Source organism: Phytophthora sojae, assembly GCF_000149755.1.
Source record: "Phytophthora sojae unplaced genomic scaffold PHYSOscaffold_3, whole genome shotgun sequence".
Lineage (NCBI taxonomy): Eukaryota > Oomycota > Peronosporomycetes > Peronosporales > Peronosporaceae > Phytophthora > Phytophthora sojae.
Window position 1 is genome coordinate 7149573 of NW_009258117.1, and position 17402 is coordinate 7166974.

A 17402-nucleotide genomic window follows, 5' to 3' on the forward strand; every position below is an offset into this window, starting at 1 on the left:
TTCAAAATGCTATTGTAATGTCCTCGCCAACCCTGCTACATCTTGCTCACCAGCGCCTTGTACGCGGCCAGAATCTTCTTGCGGTCTCCGGTGGCCACCTGCTCCGTGTACGGGCCGGCCAGCTCCGGCGGACAGCCCAGCGACGGCAGGAACACGTCCCGCATGAAGGTCAGGTACTCGACGCCCAGCGCTCCCACCAACACGGCCTGCATGTTGACGATCTCCTTCACGGCCAGCATGGTCTGCATGTCGTCAATGTCGAAGTGGCGCAGCTTGGTCACGGCGAACATGGCACGCGTGAAGTCCTGCACCACAATCTGCGTGAAGCGCGCCCTGCCCTCGGCCGACAGCTCGGCATGCAGCTCAGCACGCAACGCGATAGATGCCGCCGACGTGGCCGCAGTCGCAGCTCCTGACGCTTCACTCGCGGGAGACGGAGCGGCTCCGTTGCTGATCCAGCGCTCCACCAGCATGCTTCCGATCGAAAAGCAGGCGCGATTGATGTTTGCGTCTTGAACCTCGGCACAACCCTCCAGCACAAGACGCAGCATGTTCTCCAGCTGCGCAACATTCTGGGCGCTGATCAAGACCGCGTCCAGTCCGTGGGTGACGAGGTGCAGCAGGAATGTGTATAGATACTTCTGTGTGGCTTCACGCTCAAGCTGCGGAGCGTCCTTAGTCTCGCCGCTCGCAACCGCGCTTCGCTCCGGCATCAGCGCGCACAAGTGTTGCACGAACGGCAGCGTCGTCTTGTCCAGGAAGCCACCCAGCGCCTGCTTGTGCTTGATAATAAGCTGGTCCACCAGCTGAACGATCTCCACAACTTCGGACTGCTCGCAGCCCATCATCAGCGTCTGCAGAGGCTCCTGCACGTTGCCCAAGAAGTGCTCGCGATCCAGTACGGTAGTCAAGCGGTGCAGCGTGAAAATCACCTTCGAACGCACGCGCTGGCTACCGGACAGCGCACGAAGAACGCACGCCGTGGCTGTGAGCACCTGTGTAAACGTCTCCTGGTGGTTCACCATGCAGTCTGTGCCCTTGAACGCCTTGAGCACGTGAGCAATAGCGTTCAGGTGAGAGGCACAGTGCTCAATAATGTAGTCCTCGTCAGTCAGCGCACCGTTTGCCATTTCATTCAATGTCGTATTCAAGCCCTGCAGCAACGGGTCCAGCACAGCGATCGTGTAGCGGTACCGGAGCTCCTTTGCGTTCATACCAGTTGTCTCCGCAGGGAGCACGAGCGAGGCGATAATCTGACCAGCGAGCTCAAACAGGTACAACTGGTCATCGTACGCCAGGTACGTCGGGTTGTGTTGGCTTTCGATCTCCTCAATTTCCGTGGCAATCGCAAGGCGAGGCTGCAGTGCAGTCAGGATACTGGAGGCGTGCGGATTAACCGAGGCACCAATCGCCTTCACGAGACGCAGGCACAGATAGCACACACGGGATCGAACGTGAGCTGCCGGGTGAGCGAGTCCATGCGGGCCAAACATCATTTGCAGGACAGCAGGAATGAGCGCCGACTCGTTCTGCAGCACCTTGCTGTACCTCACGGCCAGATCGTAGTACGTGAGCAGAACCTTCGGGTGCAGTGACGCTGCAGTGGAAGACGCGGCAAGCATGCTGCTGTGGATCTGCACAACCATAAGCGTGAGTGGGCTCGTGGGCTCGTTGAACGGAACAGCAACAGCCTTCAGCGCGGCGAGTCCCTCCTTAAATCGGTGCACAAGGGACAAGAAGCTCTCGAGGTCGCGGGGGTCGATTTCGGCAAACTGGCCCGGCAGACTCTGCGCCAGGTTGGTGAGGAACACAAGTGTGTCGTGCGGTCGCTGGCGCACGATGTTGAGGAAAATGGTGTACAGACTGCGTCGGTACTCTTCAAACTCAGCAGCGTCCGAGTCAGAGTCTTCCGGGAACCGCGTCTGGCGGTAAATTCCGTGCAGGATCTGCGGGACAAACTCCGACGGGCGGAAAACTTCCGCCTCGCTTTGAGGCTTGCCAGCTGCTTGAGTCTCCGTGCGCAGCATAGCGCCGCCCACCGCATTCACAATTTCGAAAACCTCCTCCGACACATCCTTCGACTCATGGGCGAAAAGCTCCCAGACGAGTGGCATCAGCTGGCACAGCATCGCGCCGCTGGCCTGCAGCAAGTCGGCCCGGTTCGTGTGTCGGAAGGCGTCCATGCACGTCACGAGCTCCAGTCCCACCGCGTTAATCACCTCTCCAATTTCCTCCGCAAACTCGTCATCCTCACGAATCGGCAGGGCCGCGAGCATCTCGAGGATCTGCAGCTGCTGCAGCATGGCCAGCTTCTTCTCGGGCGTCATGCCCTTGTCAATCACCTCGAACACGCAGTTGGCCGCTTGGCAGCGGAACGTCTCGCTCTCCCTCAGCAACTTGATCAGCAGCGGCCACAGCGTGTCGTTCACCACGAGTCCGATATCCACCCAGCTGATGTATCTCTTGAGTGTCTCGAGCGCGCTGGCGCTCAGCACGCGCATGACGTCGCTCGCATCCGCGTTCACCAGCACGCGCGCGATGGCGTCGAAGCTCTCGCGCATGCACGAGCCCTCGCGCATGGCGTCCTTGATCCGCATATTGTGCGCGGCCTCCTGCTGCGTGCGCTGCGCGTCGAACTCGACGATCTCCTCGTTGATGGCCTGCAGGATGCGAAAGTACATCTCGACGATGGACGCGCCCTGCGGCAGCAGCGCCAGCAGCTCCGTGAAGGCCGTGGGCCAGCGGTCCGGGTAGTCTCTCTTGATGAGCAGCGTGACGACGACGGCCAGCTTGGTCTTGAGGTACGGCGCCTTGGTCTCGACGTAGGCCACATGGCTCTGCAGCCAGGCCAGCAGCTCCACCCTCACGGCCACGGCCACGTCGTCCGCGACTCCAGCGGCCAGCGCCTCCTGCAGCGCCTGCAGCGCGTAGAACTTGACCTGCTCGTGCTCCGAGTGCTCGAAGAGCTGCAGCTCGGCGCGCCAGCCGTCCGCCTGGGCCTTGACAGCGGCGCAGAAGCTCTCAGCCTGCAGCTTGAGCGCCTGCGCCTGCTGGTCGGTGGCCCGCGCGCCCGCGTACTGGAAGGCGATGAGCACCGCGCGCTCGAACTCGGCCACGTCCGCCATGGTGTCAATCAATCAATCTGCTGCAACAAGGAGATACGTCGCGCGTCAGCACGGATTTAGCAGGGATGAAGCTGGAATTAAGTGACGAATTGCAGCACGTTCGAGAGAGCAGATGCAGAGCTAAGCAATGCGCGTGCTGGCCGCCGAGGGCCGTACCTGGCGAGCGAGGATCGGCGCGGCGGAGGTCGAAGAAGGGCTCGGCACCAAGCAATCCGATGCGAATATGGGAATGTTACGCCATTGTTACTCCGATGGTGAGAACGCTGACATAGCATAATATGCAATTAAGTAGGATATGAACTACCTCAAACTAAGTTTTGCTAGAGGGTGTTGTGCCTCAAACTATATTGCATATCCTCAAACTATTTTACAAGTGTACGACGGCGAGTTGCTGTGAAGGTTTGCGCAACGCTCCACCACGTACGTCAGCGCGTGCCTTCACTCGTGAATTGACCCGCGGCGCGAGACATTGGCGTGGGTGTTGCATCTCGGTTGCAATGGGCGGTCACTATGTGGAGCCTCCACTTACCCGCTCCAGTGCATCCGCGAAAGCTTCGCGGACCCCGTTCAGCCAAGTGCCGAATCCATTGGCCACGGCCTCGCTGCCATCGATTGCGCTGGCGCAATGGATGCAGCCCATGATCTCACTGGGCTCGCGGCAGATTCTGGAGCTCGACGATATGTGGCCCGTGTGTCCGTCCGACGCCTGCGAGGCACTCGAGCAACGGTTCCGACGAGTGTACGAGCCGCATCGGCGACAAGTGTTTGGCCTGTCACCGGTGTTTGTGGCGTACTTGAGGACATTCCAGACGCAGATCAGTGTAGTGCTTCTCGGGTGTACTGGCATTGGGGCTGCAGACGTACGTGACGAAAGCTCTGCTGGGGTTCCTGAATGGCGAGGAGAATGTGTTTCAAATTGAGAGCGGCTACTGGCTGGTGGCGATGATGACCGGAAGCTCACTGGTGGCGGTGTGCGCACTTAATTATCTGTTCTTCGTGGCGTCACGAATCGGCTCCAACATGCGCTCGTTGACCATGTCCCTGGTGTACGAGAAGGCGCTGAAGTTGTCCAGTGCGGCCAGGCAGGAGTACACGACGGGCGAGATTTTGACGCTCATGAGTGTGGATACGGAGCGCGTTTTCACTGCAATGGTGCAGGGCCCGTGGCTCGTTATGGGACCGCTAGCGTTTGTTGTATCGTGCGTGTTGATTGGGTTCCTCTTCGACTTTTACGCTGCTCTGGCCGGCGCGGTCGTGCTCACTGCCGTTATGGTCATTTCCGTTCAACAAGGAGACCGCATTGCTGACCTGCAGAGAAGATTGTTGCAAGTTATTGATGAACGAGTGAAGGTGACGTCCGAGGGGTTGCAGGGCATCCGCGTCATGAAGTTCTATGCGTGGGAAGACTCCCTGGCCCAGCGCGTGGAGAAGCTCCGAGTCCGAGAAGTGGGTCTGCTGCGCAAGTTCCACTCGTACCAGGTGATCAACACGGTCATGCTGTTCATCACGCCGACGTTCCTATCGGGCGCTACGCTGGGCACGTACGTGTTGATTCGACACACGATCACGGTGGTAGAGGCGTTCACGCTGGTGGCCATGGTCAACATCAGTCGAGCAGCACTGAACCAGCTACCACTAGCGATCGGCGGCTTGTCAAAGGCGAAGATTGCCTACTCCCGCATTGATGCGTTCCTGTCCAGTAGCGAAGTGGCGACTGTACCATCGAGTTCAGGTAAAGCGGTTCAGTCTACCCCGACAAGCAAAGCACCTCTTCTTTCAGCATACACCGAAGAGGAGAAAGTTGCTGTTGGTCGTGGGTATATTTCCATCCGGGACGGATCATTCGAATGGCCGGCAAATTTGAATGGAGGTGACGTCGTAGTGGTGACTCCAGCAGAAGAAGAAGACACCCGACGTGAATCACTTGAAAAACCTGCTAATAGTCTCAGAACTAGTGGCCATGCGGATCAACAATCACCTCTGTCCAGCAGCAAACAAGGGTTCCAGCTTCAGGGCGTAAATATCGAGATCGAGCGAGGCTCGCTCGTGATGATCGTTGGAAAAGTCGGGTCGGGTAAATCGAGCCTCGTGAATGCCATCCTCGGTGAAATGCCGCGTACGTCGGGTATGCTCGAGATCAGTGGACGCGTGGCCTACGTCAGCCAAGACACTTGGATCCGCAACGCTACTCTGCGTGACAACATCCTCTTTGAGCAAGAATACGACCCTGAATTGTACGCGCGAGTGCTAGAGGCTTCACAACTGGCGATGGATTTGAAAGCGCTGCCGAATGGAGACTCGACGGAGATTGGAGAACGTGGAATCAACTTGAGTGGCGGCCAGAAGGCTCGTGTGGCGATCGCTCGCGCGATGTATCGATCCGGAACGGATGTGCTGCTTCTGGATGACCCCTTGAGTGCAGTTGATCCGCACGTTGCCCACGCGATTTTTGACGAATGCGTTGTGAAGTTAGCGACAGGTCAAACGCGATTGTTGGTTTTGAACAGCCACTACGATTTACTGGCCCGCGCAGACCACATTGTGATGGTGCACGACGGAGCTGTCGCCGCGCAAGGTTCTTACAATAGTGTACTCGCCCAGTTCCCGCACTTGGCAACGCACGGCACCAGCATTGAAGGAGATGGCAAGAATTCCAATGACGAGACTTCTAGAGTTGACGAAGAAGGTAACGACGATGTTTTACAGATTGCTAGCGGCGACAACCAGAATACGCAGACAGACCAAACTGAAATCGCAAAGGCTGAGGTCATATTAGAGCCTGAGGCAAAAGAGGATAAAGCTGCGGGGCGACTTATCCGAGCTGAAGATCGAGTGAAGGGAAAAGTGGGCGCGCGCGTGTACAAGACGTACTTCGACGAAACAGGATACAACGGTCTGGTTGTCATCTTAGTGATTGTCCTGGCATATTGTGCTGGGCAAGCCGCGCGCACAGTGGTGGATTGGTGGCCTGGCCATTGGGCTCGCAACATGCCGCGCCGGGGTGTGGATCCATCGTACTCGGGAACTACCTTCGGCATGTGGTATCTCGGTTTCCTCGTCCTTTGCACGGTGCTATCCTTCGGTCGTGCCCTGATGATCATCGAGTCGTGCGTTCGTTCTTCACAAAATATGCACGACGAGCTGTTCAGGCGCGTGTTACGAGCACCAGTGACGAGATACTTCGACGTGACGCCCATGGGGCAGATTTTGAACCGCTTCTCGAATGACTTGGACCAAATGGACTCGATCCTCCCTCAAGAGTACCAGTTGCTGCTTCAGAACGCATCGTTGGCCCTGGGCGCGCTCATTGTCTCGGCCTTTGCTTCCTACTGGATTGGAGTGGCGTACATTCCGATCTTCCTCATCTTTCTCTACATCGGCCAGTACTTCAAAAAGTCTTCACGCGAGATCAAGCGACTTGAGGGGGTGACGCGGACGCCCGTGTACAACCTCTTCAGTGAAACCCTGTCGGGTCTCGACACGATTCGCGCGTTCCGCATGGAGGACAACTTCACCAAGCAAAACCGACGAGTGGTGGACACCAACGCGAACTTGTACCTCACGTACTGGGCTGCGAGTCGATGGCTGGCCACGCGGTTGGACTTCCTGTCGGTCGCGATAATATTTATTGTCTCGCTTTACCTCGTAGCTACCGCTGGATCGGTTGGTTCGTTGACCTCTGGACTCTCACTCACGTACTCACTGATGTTGACGTCAATGGTGCAGTGGGTTATGCGCTCGGTTGATCGTACAGACAATGCCATGACCAGTGTCGAGCGACTACTGCACTTCCGCAAGATCGAAAACGAGGATTCTGCTGGCAAAACAATCAGTGAGTTGACTCCCAAGGATCCTCAATCACCTGGAGGAGCAACTCTGTCATGGCCGTCGCGTGGCACGATTCGATTTGAAGGTCTCTGTCTCCGCTACCGACCCGAACTCCCACTCGTGCTCAAGGGCGTCGACATGGACGTCGCCGCCGGAGAGAAAGTCGGCATCTGCGGACGCACGGGCGCCGGCAAGTCCTCGCTCATGGTCGCGCTCTTCCGCATCTGCGACTTCGACAGCGGTCGCGTGCTCATCGACGACGTGGACATCTCGAGCGTGAACCTGCGCGAGCTGCGCCGCAGCCTGGCCATCATCCCGCAGGACCCCGTGCTGTTCAGCGGCCCGCTGCGAGAGAACCTGGACCCGTTCCACGAGTACGCGGACGAGCGCATCTGGCGCGTGCTGCAGCAGGTGCACATGGCCGAGAGCCTGCGTCGCTGGGGCGCGGGCCTCGACTTCGAGGTGGCCGAGGGCGGAGACAACCTGTCGGTGGGCCAGCGTCAGCTGATCTGCGTCGGCCGCGCGCTGCTCAAGGACAGCAAGGTCGTTGTGCTGGACGAGGCCACGGCCAACGTCGACACGGCCACGGACGCGCTCATCCAGTCGACCATCCAGGACACGTTCCAGGCCAAGACGGTGCTCATCATCGCGCACCGCATCCACACCATCATGCACTGCGACAAGATCGCGGTGATGGATGCGGGCCGCGTGGCCGAGTTCGGCTCTCCTTTGGAGCTGCTGGCGAGGCCGCAGTCCGTGTTCGCTGCGTTGGCCAAGCGATCGGGAACTGTATAAGTCTTGGATGAAAGTACTCGATAATACACGATTGAACAGGTAAAAGCTCGTTTACGAGTAACATTGACTAAACGTGAAATGAGTTGAGACCCTTCCTAGTCCGAGAGTTTGAGCTTCGTGTTGCCGATGCTCATCGTGTCCTCGACGTCGGAGACAGTGAGCACCTTGTCCCCGATTGTCATCGTGTCGGTCTCACCGGGGTCGACGACGTCGAACACCGTGTTGCCGATGGACATCGTTTCCGACTCTTGCAACGAGCCGCTGTCGGTGTCGAGGCTGCTAGAGCTCAGCGGGTGCATCGTGCATGGATCGGCTGCGGTCTCCTCGGCGCTCAGTCTCAGGTAACGAGGGGCATCGTGCGGCGCGAGACTGGCACCAACCACGGTGAGTGTCACGGCAACGCAGACGAAGAAAGAAACCTTGGGCATGGTGTTGAGCGTTGCTTGAGAGAACGGCGCGTACTTGGAGAATGACCTCACCGCAGCGGCCGATAGCTGCCGGCGACTTCAGTCGGAAGGTGTTTCCACAATAAAGCCCGCAGTAGCCGGGTAGAACGCGTTCTATAAAGCAACACGGTCGAATCGGAAGAGGCAACTTCGGAACCCACGAAGTTGCGGTGGGATCTTCACCAACAATCTGGCATCATACACGGTATCACGATACTTACCAGTGTCGGATTAGCCTGTCCGGAGCTTTCTGTTTCGAGTGTGATGAATGGTGCATTCGTTTTATGGTTTCTCGACAAACTTGTGTACTGTTGAATACTTCATGTCCTTGAATTTTATTGCTGTCATCACAATTGACTCGTTTGCACACCAACGAAGAGCACGCCATAGTCTGTCGCAGTCTACAGACGATTCTAGCAGTTTAGTACCATAATGAAGAAGCGATTGGGCATTGAAGCTCATACTCCAGTGGGTTTTGTACGATCATCCCGCGATACGAAATGCTATAGCTCAAAGCTAGTCGCTCCGACAACGAAGCAAGCTCTGGATAGCAGGTTAAAATCCCATTAAACTAGCGAAATTCTCCACCCAAAGTTACAACATTACCACGGGGTTATTCGTCTGTGCGAGCCAGCGCATCATCTGCGCGTTTTTCCCAGCTCCAGCGCCAGTGTATTAAACTATTCATCGCGATCACAGCTGCGCTGCTACCGCACCCGAGGCCCAGCCATAGTCCTTCAACACCAAAATTACACTGGAAGGCTAGAAATGCGCCGAAAGGGATAGCGAATGCGTAGTACGCTAGCGCATTGACTGTCGTAGCAGCCCTCTGCTCACCGGCACCTCGGAATACCCCTTGCGTGACGGCATTAAGACCGTCCATAATCGTGAACGGCGCCCAGATTGCCATCACCTTCGAAGCAAGGTCTGCACTCTCACCGGGATCGAGAAACAGTAGAGGAATTTCGGCACTGAGGCAGTAGAGCAACGTCGCAAAAGTAACTGAGAGGGCCAAGGTCATCGTCAGCGCGACAGTCCGAGCCATCTTCGCTTTATCGGGCGTTCCAGCTCCTAGACAATTGCCGACCCGAATATTTGCAGCCACCGAAAGGCCCGCGAAGGTGGCGTAGATCACCAGGTTGACATTCACTAGCACCGAGTGAGCAGCTACAGCGACCACGCTATGTGGTAGTAAGCCGGCAAAGATCGAGAGCGCTTCGAATGCCCAAATTGCCATGATCACCATGAAGTATACTGGGGATACCGAGGCGCAAGAAGAGGCCAACGTAGCTCGCTGCAGCCTCGAAATCCCAGGGGTGGCCCCACCACTGACTCAAGTGATGGGGCCGCCACATGAAGCACGGCACGAGCAGCAGCGGAATAACCATATTTCCGATACTTCTTAGACGTGTGGTAAGCGAACAGGTAATTTGCTCCGACGTTGGTGACGTTAGAATCGTTGCAACGACGACAAGAGAAGCCGTAATATTTTGCGCTTGCAACACCTTCCGAGTAAGTTCATACACGAAGAAGAAGGGCAACCCGACGGGCATCCACTTCGAGAACTGGCCCGACAAGCGTGCAACTTGTTCATCTTGACCGAACCAAACCAGTAAGTCTTCAGCGAACCAACTTATCGAGGAGAGCGGTAGAAGTACCCCACAAAGAACCAAAAGACCAGTCTGGAAGTAGACGCCAATTTTAAGAGATCGGTTAGCCCCGTAGGCTTGTGAACAAAAGAGTATCGAGCGCCGACGCAAGTTCCAACCCAACCGTGAGTAAGCTGACGTTGAGCAGCTACATAGTGTTAGATAGACGCTTATTTTGGAAAGAGTAGGTGATTATCGTACCATTATCGAGAAGGTTGCTGCGTCCATGTAATGTGCGCTAGTGGCGAATCCATCTTGCCGGCAAGGACAATCGATGCTAAACCCGGGAGAAAGTCTAGGAATGACATCACCACCTGAAGGTGGCCAAACAAACACCGTTAGAGTGCGCTGAATTTCCCCCAAATACTTAAAAGTTCCGCACGTACAACTGGTCCAACGAGCTTGAGGAACACGAAGACCTCCTTGTTCGTATTGCGTTTTGGCTCCTCCAAGCAGTCGTTCTCGCAAGGCGAGGTAATAGCCACGAGCGTCGTATCAGTTTTAGAGTCGACTTTGTTTTCGCGTGCCATTGTTTCCCGTACGTGGCCAGCGCTCTCTGTTGGGGACAACAAATCTGGAAATGCTATGATGGAGTTGAATGTTCAACAGAAATATACAGACGAAATATACAGCACCACGCCCCATGCAGCTTTTAGTATTGGTCTTGCCAAGTAGTAAAGAGTATTTGCTGGTCTGCTTGTTCGCAGACTGCGACTTGCACTGGTGCGATTTGATTCAAGATAATTTGGTGCGTATGAGATCCGACAGAACGTTTGGACTAGGTAAGTTCGACAGACGGGATGCCTGTAGAATATCCAAAGGTGTATTTGCGAGCCTTATCGCATCCCATCGCATCGCACATTGTGCGTTCAAGCAAAACGTTGAATCGACGAGTGTCTGTCCGAAGACAAGGCCCGTTACTCCTGCTCCTTCACCGCAATGCCAACTTTTCCGAGATGACTGCCCGAATTCAGCTAGTCGAACGCAGCCATAACCTCGTCTCGGTCGAATCCAAAAGTCTTGTGGATGTACGGCTGGACGTTCTTCCTTGAAACAAACCGGAGCAACTCGATGGTGAGTTGTTTGCTGCCAGCTTGCACGCCCCGAATCGCGCATCCCTGGATCAAGGCCAGAAGTGGAACATTGGGCATGTCCTCCTGCTTGATGCCGGCCAGGTAGCCGATTACTGCGATCATCCCTCCAGATGCTGTAGCCTTGATGCTCTGCTCGATGGTGCCGGCACCGCCAATCTCAATGACGTAGTCAGCTCCTTCTCCGTGGGTAAGGCGGCGCACTTCTTCCGCCCAGTTGGGCGTCGTGCGATAGTTGATGACATGGTCCACGCCAAATTTCTCCCTGACAAACTTCAGCTTTTCGTCGGATGAGGAAGTGACGATCGTCACAGCCCCCGCAGCTTTAGCTAGCTGAACGCCCGTGATAGACACACCGCCAGTACCTGCCCAGACAGATGCAACATGAAGTTAAGAGCCGATTGTACAGTAGAAGCACGGAGGGAGAAGAACATACCTTGGAAGAGAACAGTCTGGCCGGGCTTCATCGAGACGTAGCCGTACAGTGCGTTCCAGACGGTAGTGCCCGTGCAGTCGAGCGACGCCAATTGAACGTAGTCTAGCTTGCACTCTTGCGGGACTTGATGATAGCCTGAGCTGGTACCGCAGCGAATTGTCGAAGCGTACCATCAACGCCGCCTCCGAGCATGTGCGCTTGGTTCTTCAGCGGGCCGTACAAATTGTCGAGAGCGATGTTGACAATGACACGGTCGCCAATGTGAATATCGTCAACAGCGTCACCGACAGCGGCGACCACTCCAGCTCCATCCGAACAGGGGACTAGGTCCTCCTTCAACGGCAGCGGCCGGGTAGGACCCTCCGCAGATCTGGAGGTCACGCGCGTTGAGCGTGACGCCGCGAATCTCCACGAGTACTTCATGGTCGCGGACGGTTGGAAGCGGCTCCGACTGGCGCTTCAGGTTGTGGTGCGACGTGCGGTCGTTGATGCGGTATACAAGGTTGGTCGCTGTCATGGTGAACTCACTGCTTGTGGTCTTGTGGCCTTGGTGGCGGATTCAGGAGCGATGCAGCCACTCATCAGTCGAGCGCACTCATGATTCTGTTTACATAAGATGGCCATTTCACGCAAACAACGCTCCTGAATGAGCATTGATCACGACCGCCATACCATTACAGACTCGGAGAGAGCGGTCAATCATTTGAGCCGATTGGGTGAAGGTATACTTGCGCACTTGCGCAAATGATATTTTTTTGCTACCTGCACATCACTCCAATTGTTTGATGAACTGCACAAACATGTCAATCATCACACTTTCAAACTTACGTCCTTCCTGACACCCGAAAACCATCTCGACATCAACCATGGCCCAGAGTGCTCTCCGCGCTACCCAGACGTGGCAGCCGCAGAAGTATCTCAAGTTCCAGAAGCAACGGCTACGCCCAGCACTCGATCTACTAGCCCGCGTGGCTTCACTGCCGTCGGGCAATCGAGATCATTGACCTTGGAGCTGGAACGGGCAGCATGGCCCCTGCCTTCCTAAACCGGTGGCCAAACGCGCACGTGACGTTCGTGGACTCGGCCGCTTCCATGCTGGACGTCGCTCAATGCGAGCACAAGGAGAACGACTCGCTCGACACGCAGCAGTTCACCTACGTCCAAGCTGATTTCGAGACATACGACCCCGAACATCCAGTGGATCCAATGCGGCGCTGCAATGGGCTCGTGCGGACAGGCACAAGGACATCATGTCGAGACTGTACTCGTTCCTCAAGCCCGGGGGCGTGTTGGCCTTCCAGATCCCCGACACTCGGCTGCAGCCGAACTACCAGCTCATGGTGCAGGCGGCCGCTGAATTGGGCCTGAGCGAGCGCGTGGCAGGCGTGCGCTCCGTCACGTGCGAACACGACCCGGAGTTCTACTACGACCTATTCAAGTCCGCCGACAACAACGTCCAGCTCGACACGTGGGTCACCGTGTACGCGCACATACTCGAGGGCGACAACCCCGTGACCGACTTCACGAGCTCCACAGGCCTCCGCCCGTTCATGAAAGCTCTGGCCGAGCCGTCGACCGAAGCCTCGCAGTTCGAGCGCAAGTACCGCGAGCTGGTCGCGGCCGCGTACCCCAAGCAGAGCGACGGCAGCACCGTCTTCAACTTTAAACGATTCTTCCTGACGGCTACCAAGCCATTGTAAGGCATCAGCAGGTACATGTAGTGGAGAATACACGTGATTTGATTGGCTGACAACTTCAACTTCAGCCGCGATCCAAGCGATGATCTTCAAGAGTCGCAGACTCAAACACTCCTTTAGGTTTATCCATCCACACTCAGCGCCATGAGCAGCTCCGTGGACCCGCGCGTGCTGATCAACTACTACATCCGCAAGGGCTGGTACGACCACGTGCAGCGTCTGTGCGAGCAGATCCTCGAGAAGAAGGGCAGCGACTCGACCATCTTGTTCTGGCGCGCGTTCGGCATCGTGCTGGAGCGCAGCTACTCGTCCGCCATTCGAGAGCTCGAGAACCTCAAGAGAACGGGCCGCGACGTGGAGCTGCCGTGTCTCCACGCGCTGGTGTACGCGCACTCGCAGTGCAAACACGTGGACCACGACGAGGTGGCGCAGCTGGAGCTTCAGCTCGTCATGGCCGAGGAGAACGCGTCCAGTATGAGCCTCATGCTCTGCGCCACCTTCTTCTGGCACCTCGGGGAGCACGCCAAGGCCCGCAAGATCCTCGACCAACTGCTAAGCAGCAGCGGCAAGAGCAGCTCGGACGGAGCTCTCCGTCAACGAGCTCTCATCCTGCGCGGCTGGGTAGACCTCACAGTCGACCCCAAGGTCAAACGCGACGCCGACTTGCGGGACAACGCGATCCAGTTTTTCGACCAAGTGACTGAGTACGCGGACGCCCTTTAACTCTGACTAGATAGATCTCCACGCTAACGTCTTCGTGTTGCTGGCCAGGCGGAAGGATGCTGAGCTGGTGCTTGGGATGGCCAAGTACTACGACATGAAGAAGGCGTATCCGAGGGCCTTGGAGTCCTTCGACGAGATCACTGTGCAGTTCCCTTGGTTCAAGCACTCGCTGAGCGAGAAGGCCTTGGTGCTGTTGAAAATGGGCAATTGGGACCAGTGTATGGACAGCGTGGAGCGAGCGTTGAGTGAAAACTCTCGGGAGATCGAGGCAATGCGCATCATGATCCTGCTGCTCTTGTCTCGAGAGGGCCACGCCCGCGAAGCTGCTGAGCGCATTCGTGACTTGCTTGAGGCGCTTAAAAGGGTCGAGCCGGCCAACCCGGAGCTCTTTTGCGCCATATCGCGTTGCACTGCTCGCGTGTCGGATCGAGACTCGGAGGTGCTGCAGTGCAGCTTGGGGCTCATTGAGCACGCGATCCAGCTCAACCCGGACAGTGGCGCGTTCCGTGCCGAGCGCGGGTATCAGCGTGGACTACTTGGAGACTACGCGGAAGCCATGGAGTCGTACAAGGAAGCGCTAAAGCTGGACGAGTCCAACGAGATGGCGCTGCACGGCATGATTTACTGCCAGATCAAGCTCGGACAGCTCGAAGACGCCTCGCAGCAGATGGAGTTCCTCAGTGTGATCCAGGAATCCATCGGTGCTAGTGCCAGCTTCGCCTTCCTGCAGGCGCTTCTCTGCTGGGAGAAAGATCGTGATCGTCCCAAGCAAGTGAAGCTGCTGCAGCAAGCCATGCAGATTCACATGGACAAGCTCAAAGAAGCCATCCAGGGCCCCGACGTGTCGACGCACGACACGATGAGCCTTCTCAATCCGATTTTCCTCGTCGAAGTGGCAACTGAGTTTCTCCAAGGCGACACCCCGCAGCCAGGCAGCCCCAATGACAGCTTATCCGATGCTGTTCTCAAGGGAATGAGCATCCTGGAGAAGCTTGTCAACAAGTCTCCGGGCTTCTTACGCGCCCAGTTTGTGCTAGCCCAAGCGTATTTCGACTCGCAGCGACTGGATGACGCCTATCAGGTCTCCAACTTGATCTTGAAGATGGACCCTGGACACTCCAAGGCCCACTTGATGCAGGCGCGCGTAAGTCTGGAGCGTGAACACTTCCGAGCCGCCTCGTCGTGCCTCGACCAAGCTCTCAGCTACGATTTCTCCGTTCGGCAGTCGCTCTCGTACTACATCATCAAGGCGCGTATCCTCGAGAATGCCGGCGATGTCCGCGAGGCACTTCAGACGCTGCAAACCGCGATGAAAATGATCCAGAGCGCTGGTGGCTCGTCGACCTCTGGAAGCAGCAACCGCAGACAGAAGCAAGCAGCTGAGAACAACAGCAGCAGCGTGTCACTCTTCGACAAGGCGTCCGTGTACATTCACCTGGCGCAAGTGCTCTCGCAGCTGAACGACATCTCCGAGGCCACTAAGACGGTGCGCGAGGCGCTTGATGTCTTCCGAGGCACATCGCAAGAAGTGCGTGTTCTGGTGGCTAACAGCGAGCTTGCCATCAAACGCGGGGATTACGACGCAGCCATCGCCATGCTGAGCAGCGTCCCCGTCAGCTCTCCTGCCTTCACGAAAGCCCAAATGGTCAAGGCGGACATCTACCTCCAGTATCGCAAGGACAAGCACCTGTACGCACGCTGCTATCAAGAGCTAGTGGCGCTAAATCCTTGTCATGCCACGCACGTGAGCTTGGCCGAAGCATACCTGCGCATTCAAATGCTGGATCAGGCGGTCGAATCGTTCGAGCGTGCCAAAGCGCTCAGTCCGGGTGATCCGACGATCGCTGGCCGTATTGGACGCGTCCTGATCTCGAAGCACGACTACCTCAAGGCTGTGGACTACTACGAGACAGCGCTGAAGCTCGCACCGGGTAACCTGGTCCTGCGCAAAGACCTCGCCGAGCTGTACGCCAAGCTGCGCCACTACGACCAAGCCCTGAGAGTCGTCCAACAAGCACCGTCCAACGACTCCGAAGCCCTGAGTCATCTTCTGCAGGTAGTAGACCTCCAACTCGTGCTGCCAACCATTCATCGCGGACTTGGTAGTGATGAAATGGCAGTCCAGGCGTTGCTGAAGGCGTACGCCATCCAAAAAGTGGTCTTGGATCGACAGAAGGACGAGCAGCCCGACGTTCTCAGCAAACAGCGCGCCGCTATCGCGAACACTTGCTACCAGATCGCAGCCATCTACGCCTCGTCGTCGGGTAACACGGAGCGCGAGAACGTCGTGAAATACTGCACGCTGGCGCTGCGGTCGGATGAGACGCACGAGCCTTCGCTGCTCTTCCTCGCTCGCTCGTACCAGCAAATCGGCGATCTTGACCAGTGCCAAGTGCGCTGTTCAACGCTCTTGAGACTCAATCCTGCCCACGAAGAAGCTGCGCTCATGCTGGCCGACATTCTCCTGCAGAAGGAAGACAACGAATCGGCCATTTACCACTTCCAGCAGCTTCTCGACAGCCGCCCGGACAACTTCGCTGCACTCAGCCGCTTCCTAGTCATGCTGCGACGCGCTGGAAAGCTCCACACCTCGTCGACCGACAAGGAACAAGGCAGCTTGGCTCAACGGTACTTGCGCTTGGCCGAACGCAGCACGAACGTGCGCGTGGCACATGCCCCCGGACTTCACTTCTGCAAGGGGTTGTACGCGCGCTTCCGCAACAACGTCGTGGAAGCCATTGACGAATTCAATCTCGCCCGTCGTGATCCAGAGTGGGGCGAGCGAGCTCTCATCAACATGATTGAGATCTATCTCAACCCCGACAACGAGAACCTTTGGGATGCCGGCAACGACGGGAACGAAGGCAACACGAAGGAGCAGACCGAAAATCTCCGCATTGCCAACACGCTGCTGGATGAGTTGCCCGTGGCCCGGAACGAGCGCGACGCCAAGCTCCGTGTGCTTGAAGCTTACGCCGTGCTTGCAGTCCGTACGAAGAGCATGCTGGACAAAGCCATCCAGCTCTTCATGGAAATCCTCGAGACGGTCGACCGCGACTACGTACCTGCGTTGCTTGGACTCGCCACGGGCTACATGCTGACCAAACAGCAGCCCAAGGCTCGCAATCAGCTCAAACGCATCGCCAAAATGAACTACGACCAAACCCTCGCGGATGAGTACGAGCGCAGCTACCTTCTGCTGGCAGACATCTACATCAACCGAGGCAAGTTCGACCTTGCCCAGGAGCTGTGCAAGCGGGCACTGACCCACAACAAGTCGTCTGGGAAAGCCTGGGAGCTGCTTGGACTGGTGATGGAGAAGGAGCAATCGTATATCGATGCTGCCGAGTGCTATCAGGAAGCCTGGACTTGCGAGGGCGAGGCCAGCGCAGCAATCGGGTTCAAACTTGCATTCAACTACCTCAAAGCGAAGAAACTCGTGCTGGCTGTCGACGTCTGCAATAAAGTGCTGGACCAGTACCCAGACTACCCGAAGATCCGCAAGGAGATTCTTGAAAAGGCTTACGCTGGGTTCCGACCCTAAATGCAACGTCCACAACAACGCAGCCAAAAGCAAATGCAGGATGCAGTTGCATTCATCTATATATCTAT

At 56.7% G+C, this 17402-nt stretch overlaps 7 protein-coding genes across 7 annotated transcripts; 3 read left to right on the forward strand and 4 right to left on the reverse strand.

The window, feature by feature from the left end:
• Positions 1-35: 35 nt before the first annotated feature.
• Positions 36-3125, reverse strand: PHYSODRAFT_492973 (hypothetical protein; the record flags this gene model as incomplete). The annotated part of the gene is made up of 2 exons (XM_009525979.1): positions 36-3018; positions 3079-3125. The coding sequence occupies 2 exons, from the start codon at positions 3123-3125 to the stop codon at positions 36-38; spliced, it is 3030 nt and encodes a 1009-aa protein (XP_009524274.1).
• Positions 3126-3622: 497 nt separating this feature from the next.
• On the forward strand, positions 3623-7748 carry PHYSODRAFT_329490 (multidrug resistance protein ABC superfamily; the record flags this gene model as incomplete). The annotated part of the gene is made up of 2 exons (XM_009525980.1): positions 3623-3946; positions 3984-7748. 2 exons carry the CDS (start codon positions 3623-3625, stop codon positions 7746-7748), a joined length of 4089 nt encoding a protein of 1362 aa, XP_009524275.1.
• A 95-nt stretch (positions 7749-7843) lies between these two features.
• Positions 7844-8176, reverse strand: PHYSODRAFT_299240 (hypothetical protein; the record flags this gene model as incomplete). Its single annotated transcript, XM_009525981.1, has 1 exon — positions 7844-8176. The coding sequence occupies one exon, from the start codon at positions 8174-8176 to the stop codon at positions 7844-7846; it is 333 nt and encodes a 110-aa protein (XP_009524276.1).
• Positions 8177-8807: 631 nt separating this feature from the next.
• Positions 8808-9440, reverse strand: PHYSODRAFT_299241 (hypothetical protein; the record flags this gene model as incomplete). Its single annotated transcript, XM_009525982.1, has 1 exon — positions 8808-9440. One exon carries the CDS (start codon positions 9438-9440, stop codon positions 8808-8810), a length of 633 nt encoding a protein of 210 aa, XP_009524277.1.
• Positions 9441-10817: 1377 nt separating this feature from the next.
• On the reverse strand, positions 10818-11887 carry PHYSODRAFT_313695 (hypothetical protein; the record flags this gene model as incomplete). The annotated part of the gene is made up of 4 exons (XM_009525983.1): positions 10818-11299; positions 11371-11505; positions 11541-11693; positions 11752-11887. 4 exons carry the CDS (start codon positions 11885-11887, stop codon positions 10818-10820), a joined length of 906 nt encoding a protein of 301 aa, XP_009524278.1.
• A 349-nt stretch (positions 11888-12236) lies between these two features.
• PHYSODRAFT_329493 (hypothetical protein) lies at positions 12237-13070 on the forward strand (the record flags this gene model as incomplete). Its single annotated transcript, XM_009525984.1, has 3 exons — positions 12237-12338; positions 12367-12567; positions 12615-13070. The coding sequence occupies 3 exons, from the start codon at positions 12237-12239 to the stop codon at positions 13068-13070; spliced, it is 759 nt and encodes a 252-aa protein (XP_009524279.1).
• Positions 13071-13211: 141 nt separating this feature from the next.
• On the forward strand, positions 13212-17334 carry PHYSODRAFT_491661 (hypothetical protein; the record flags this gene model as incomplete). Its single annotated transcript, XM_009525985.1, has 2 exons — positions 13212-13771; positions 13839-17334. The coding sequence occupies 2 exons, from the start codon at positions 13212-13214 to the stop codon at positions 17332-17334; spliced, it is 4056 nt and encodes a 1351-aa protein (XP_009524280.1).
• Between the last annotated feature and the right edge of the window lie 68 nt (positions 17335-17402).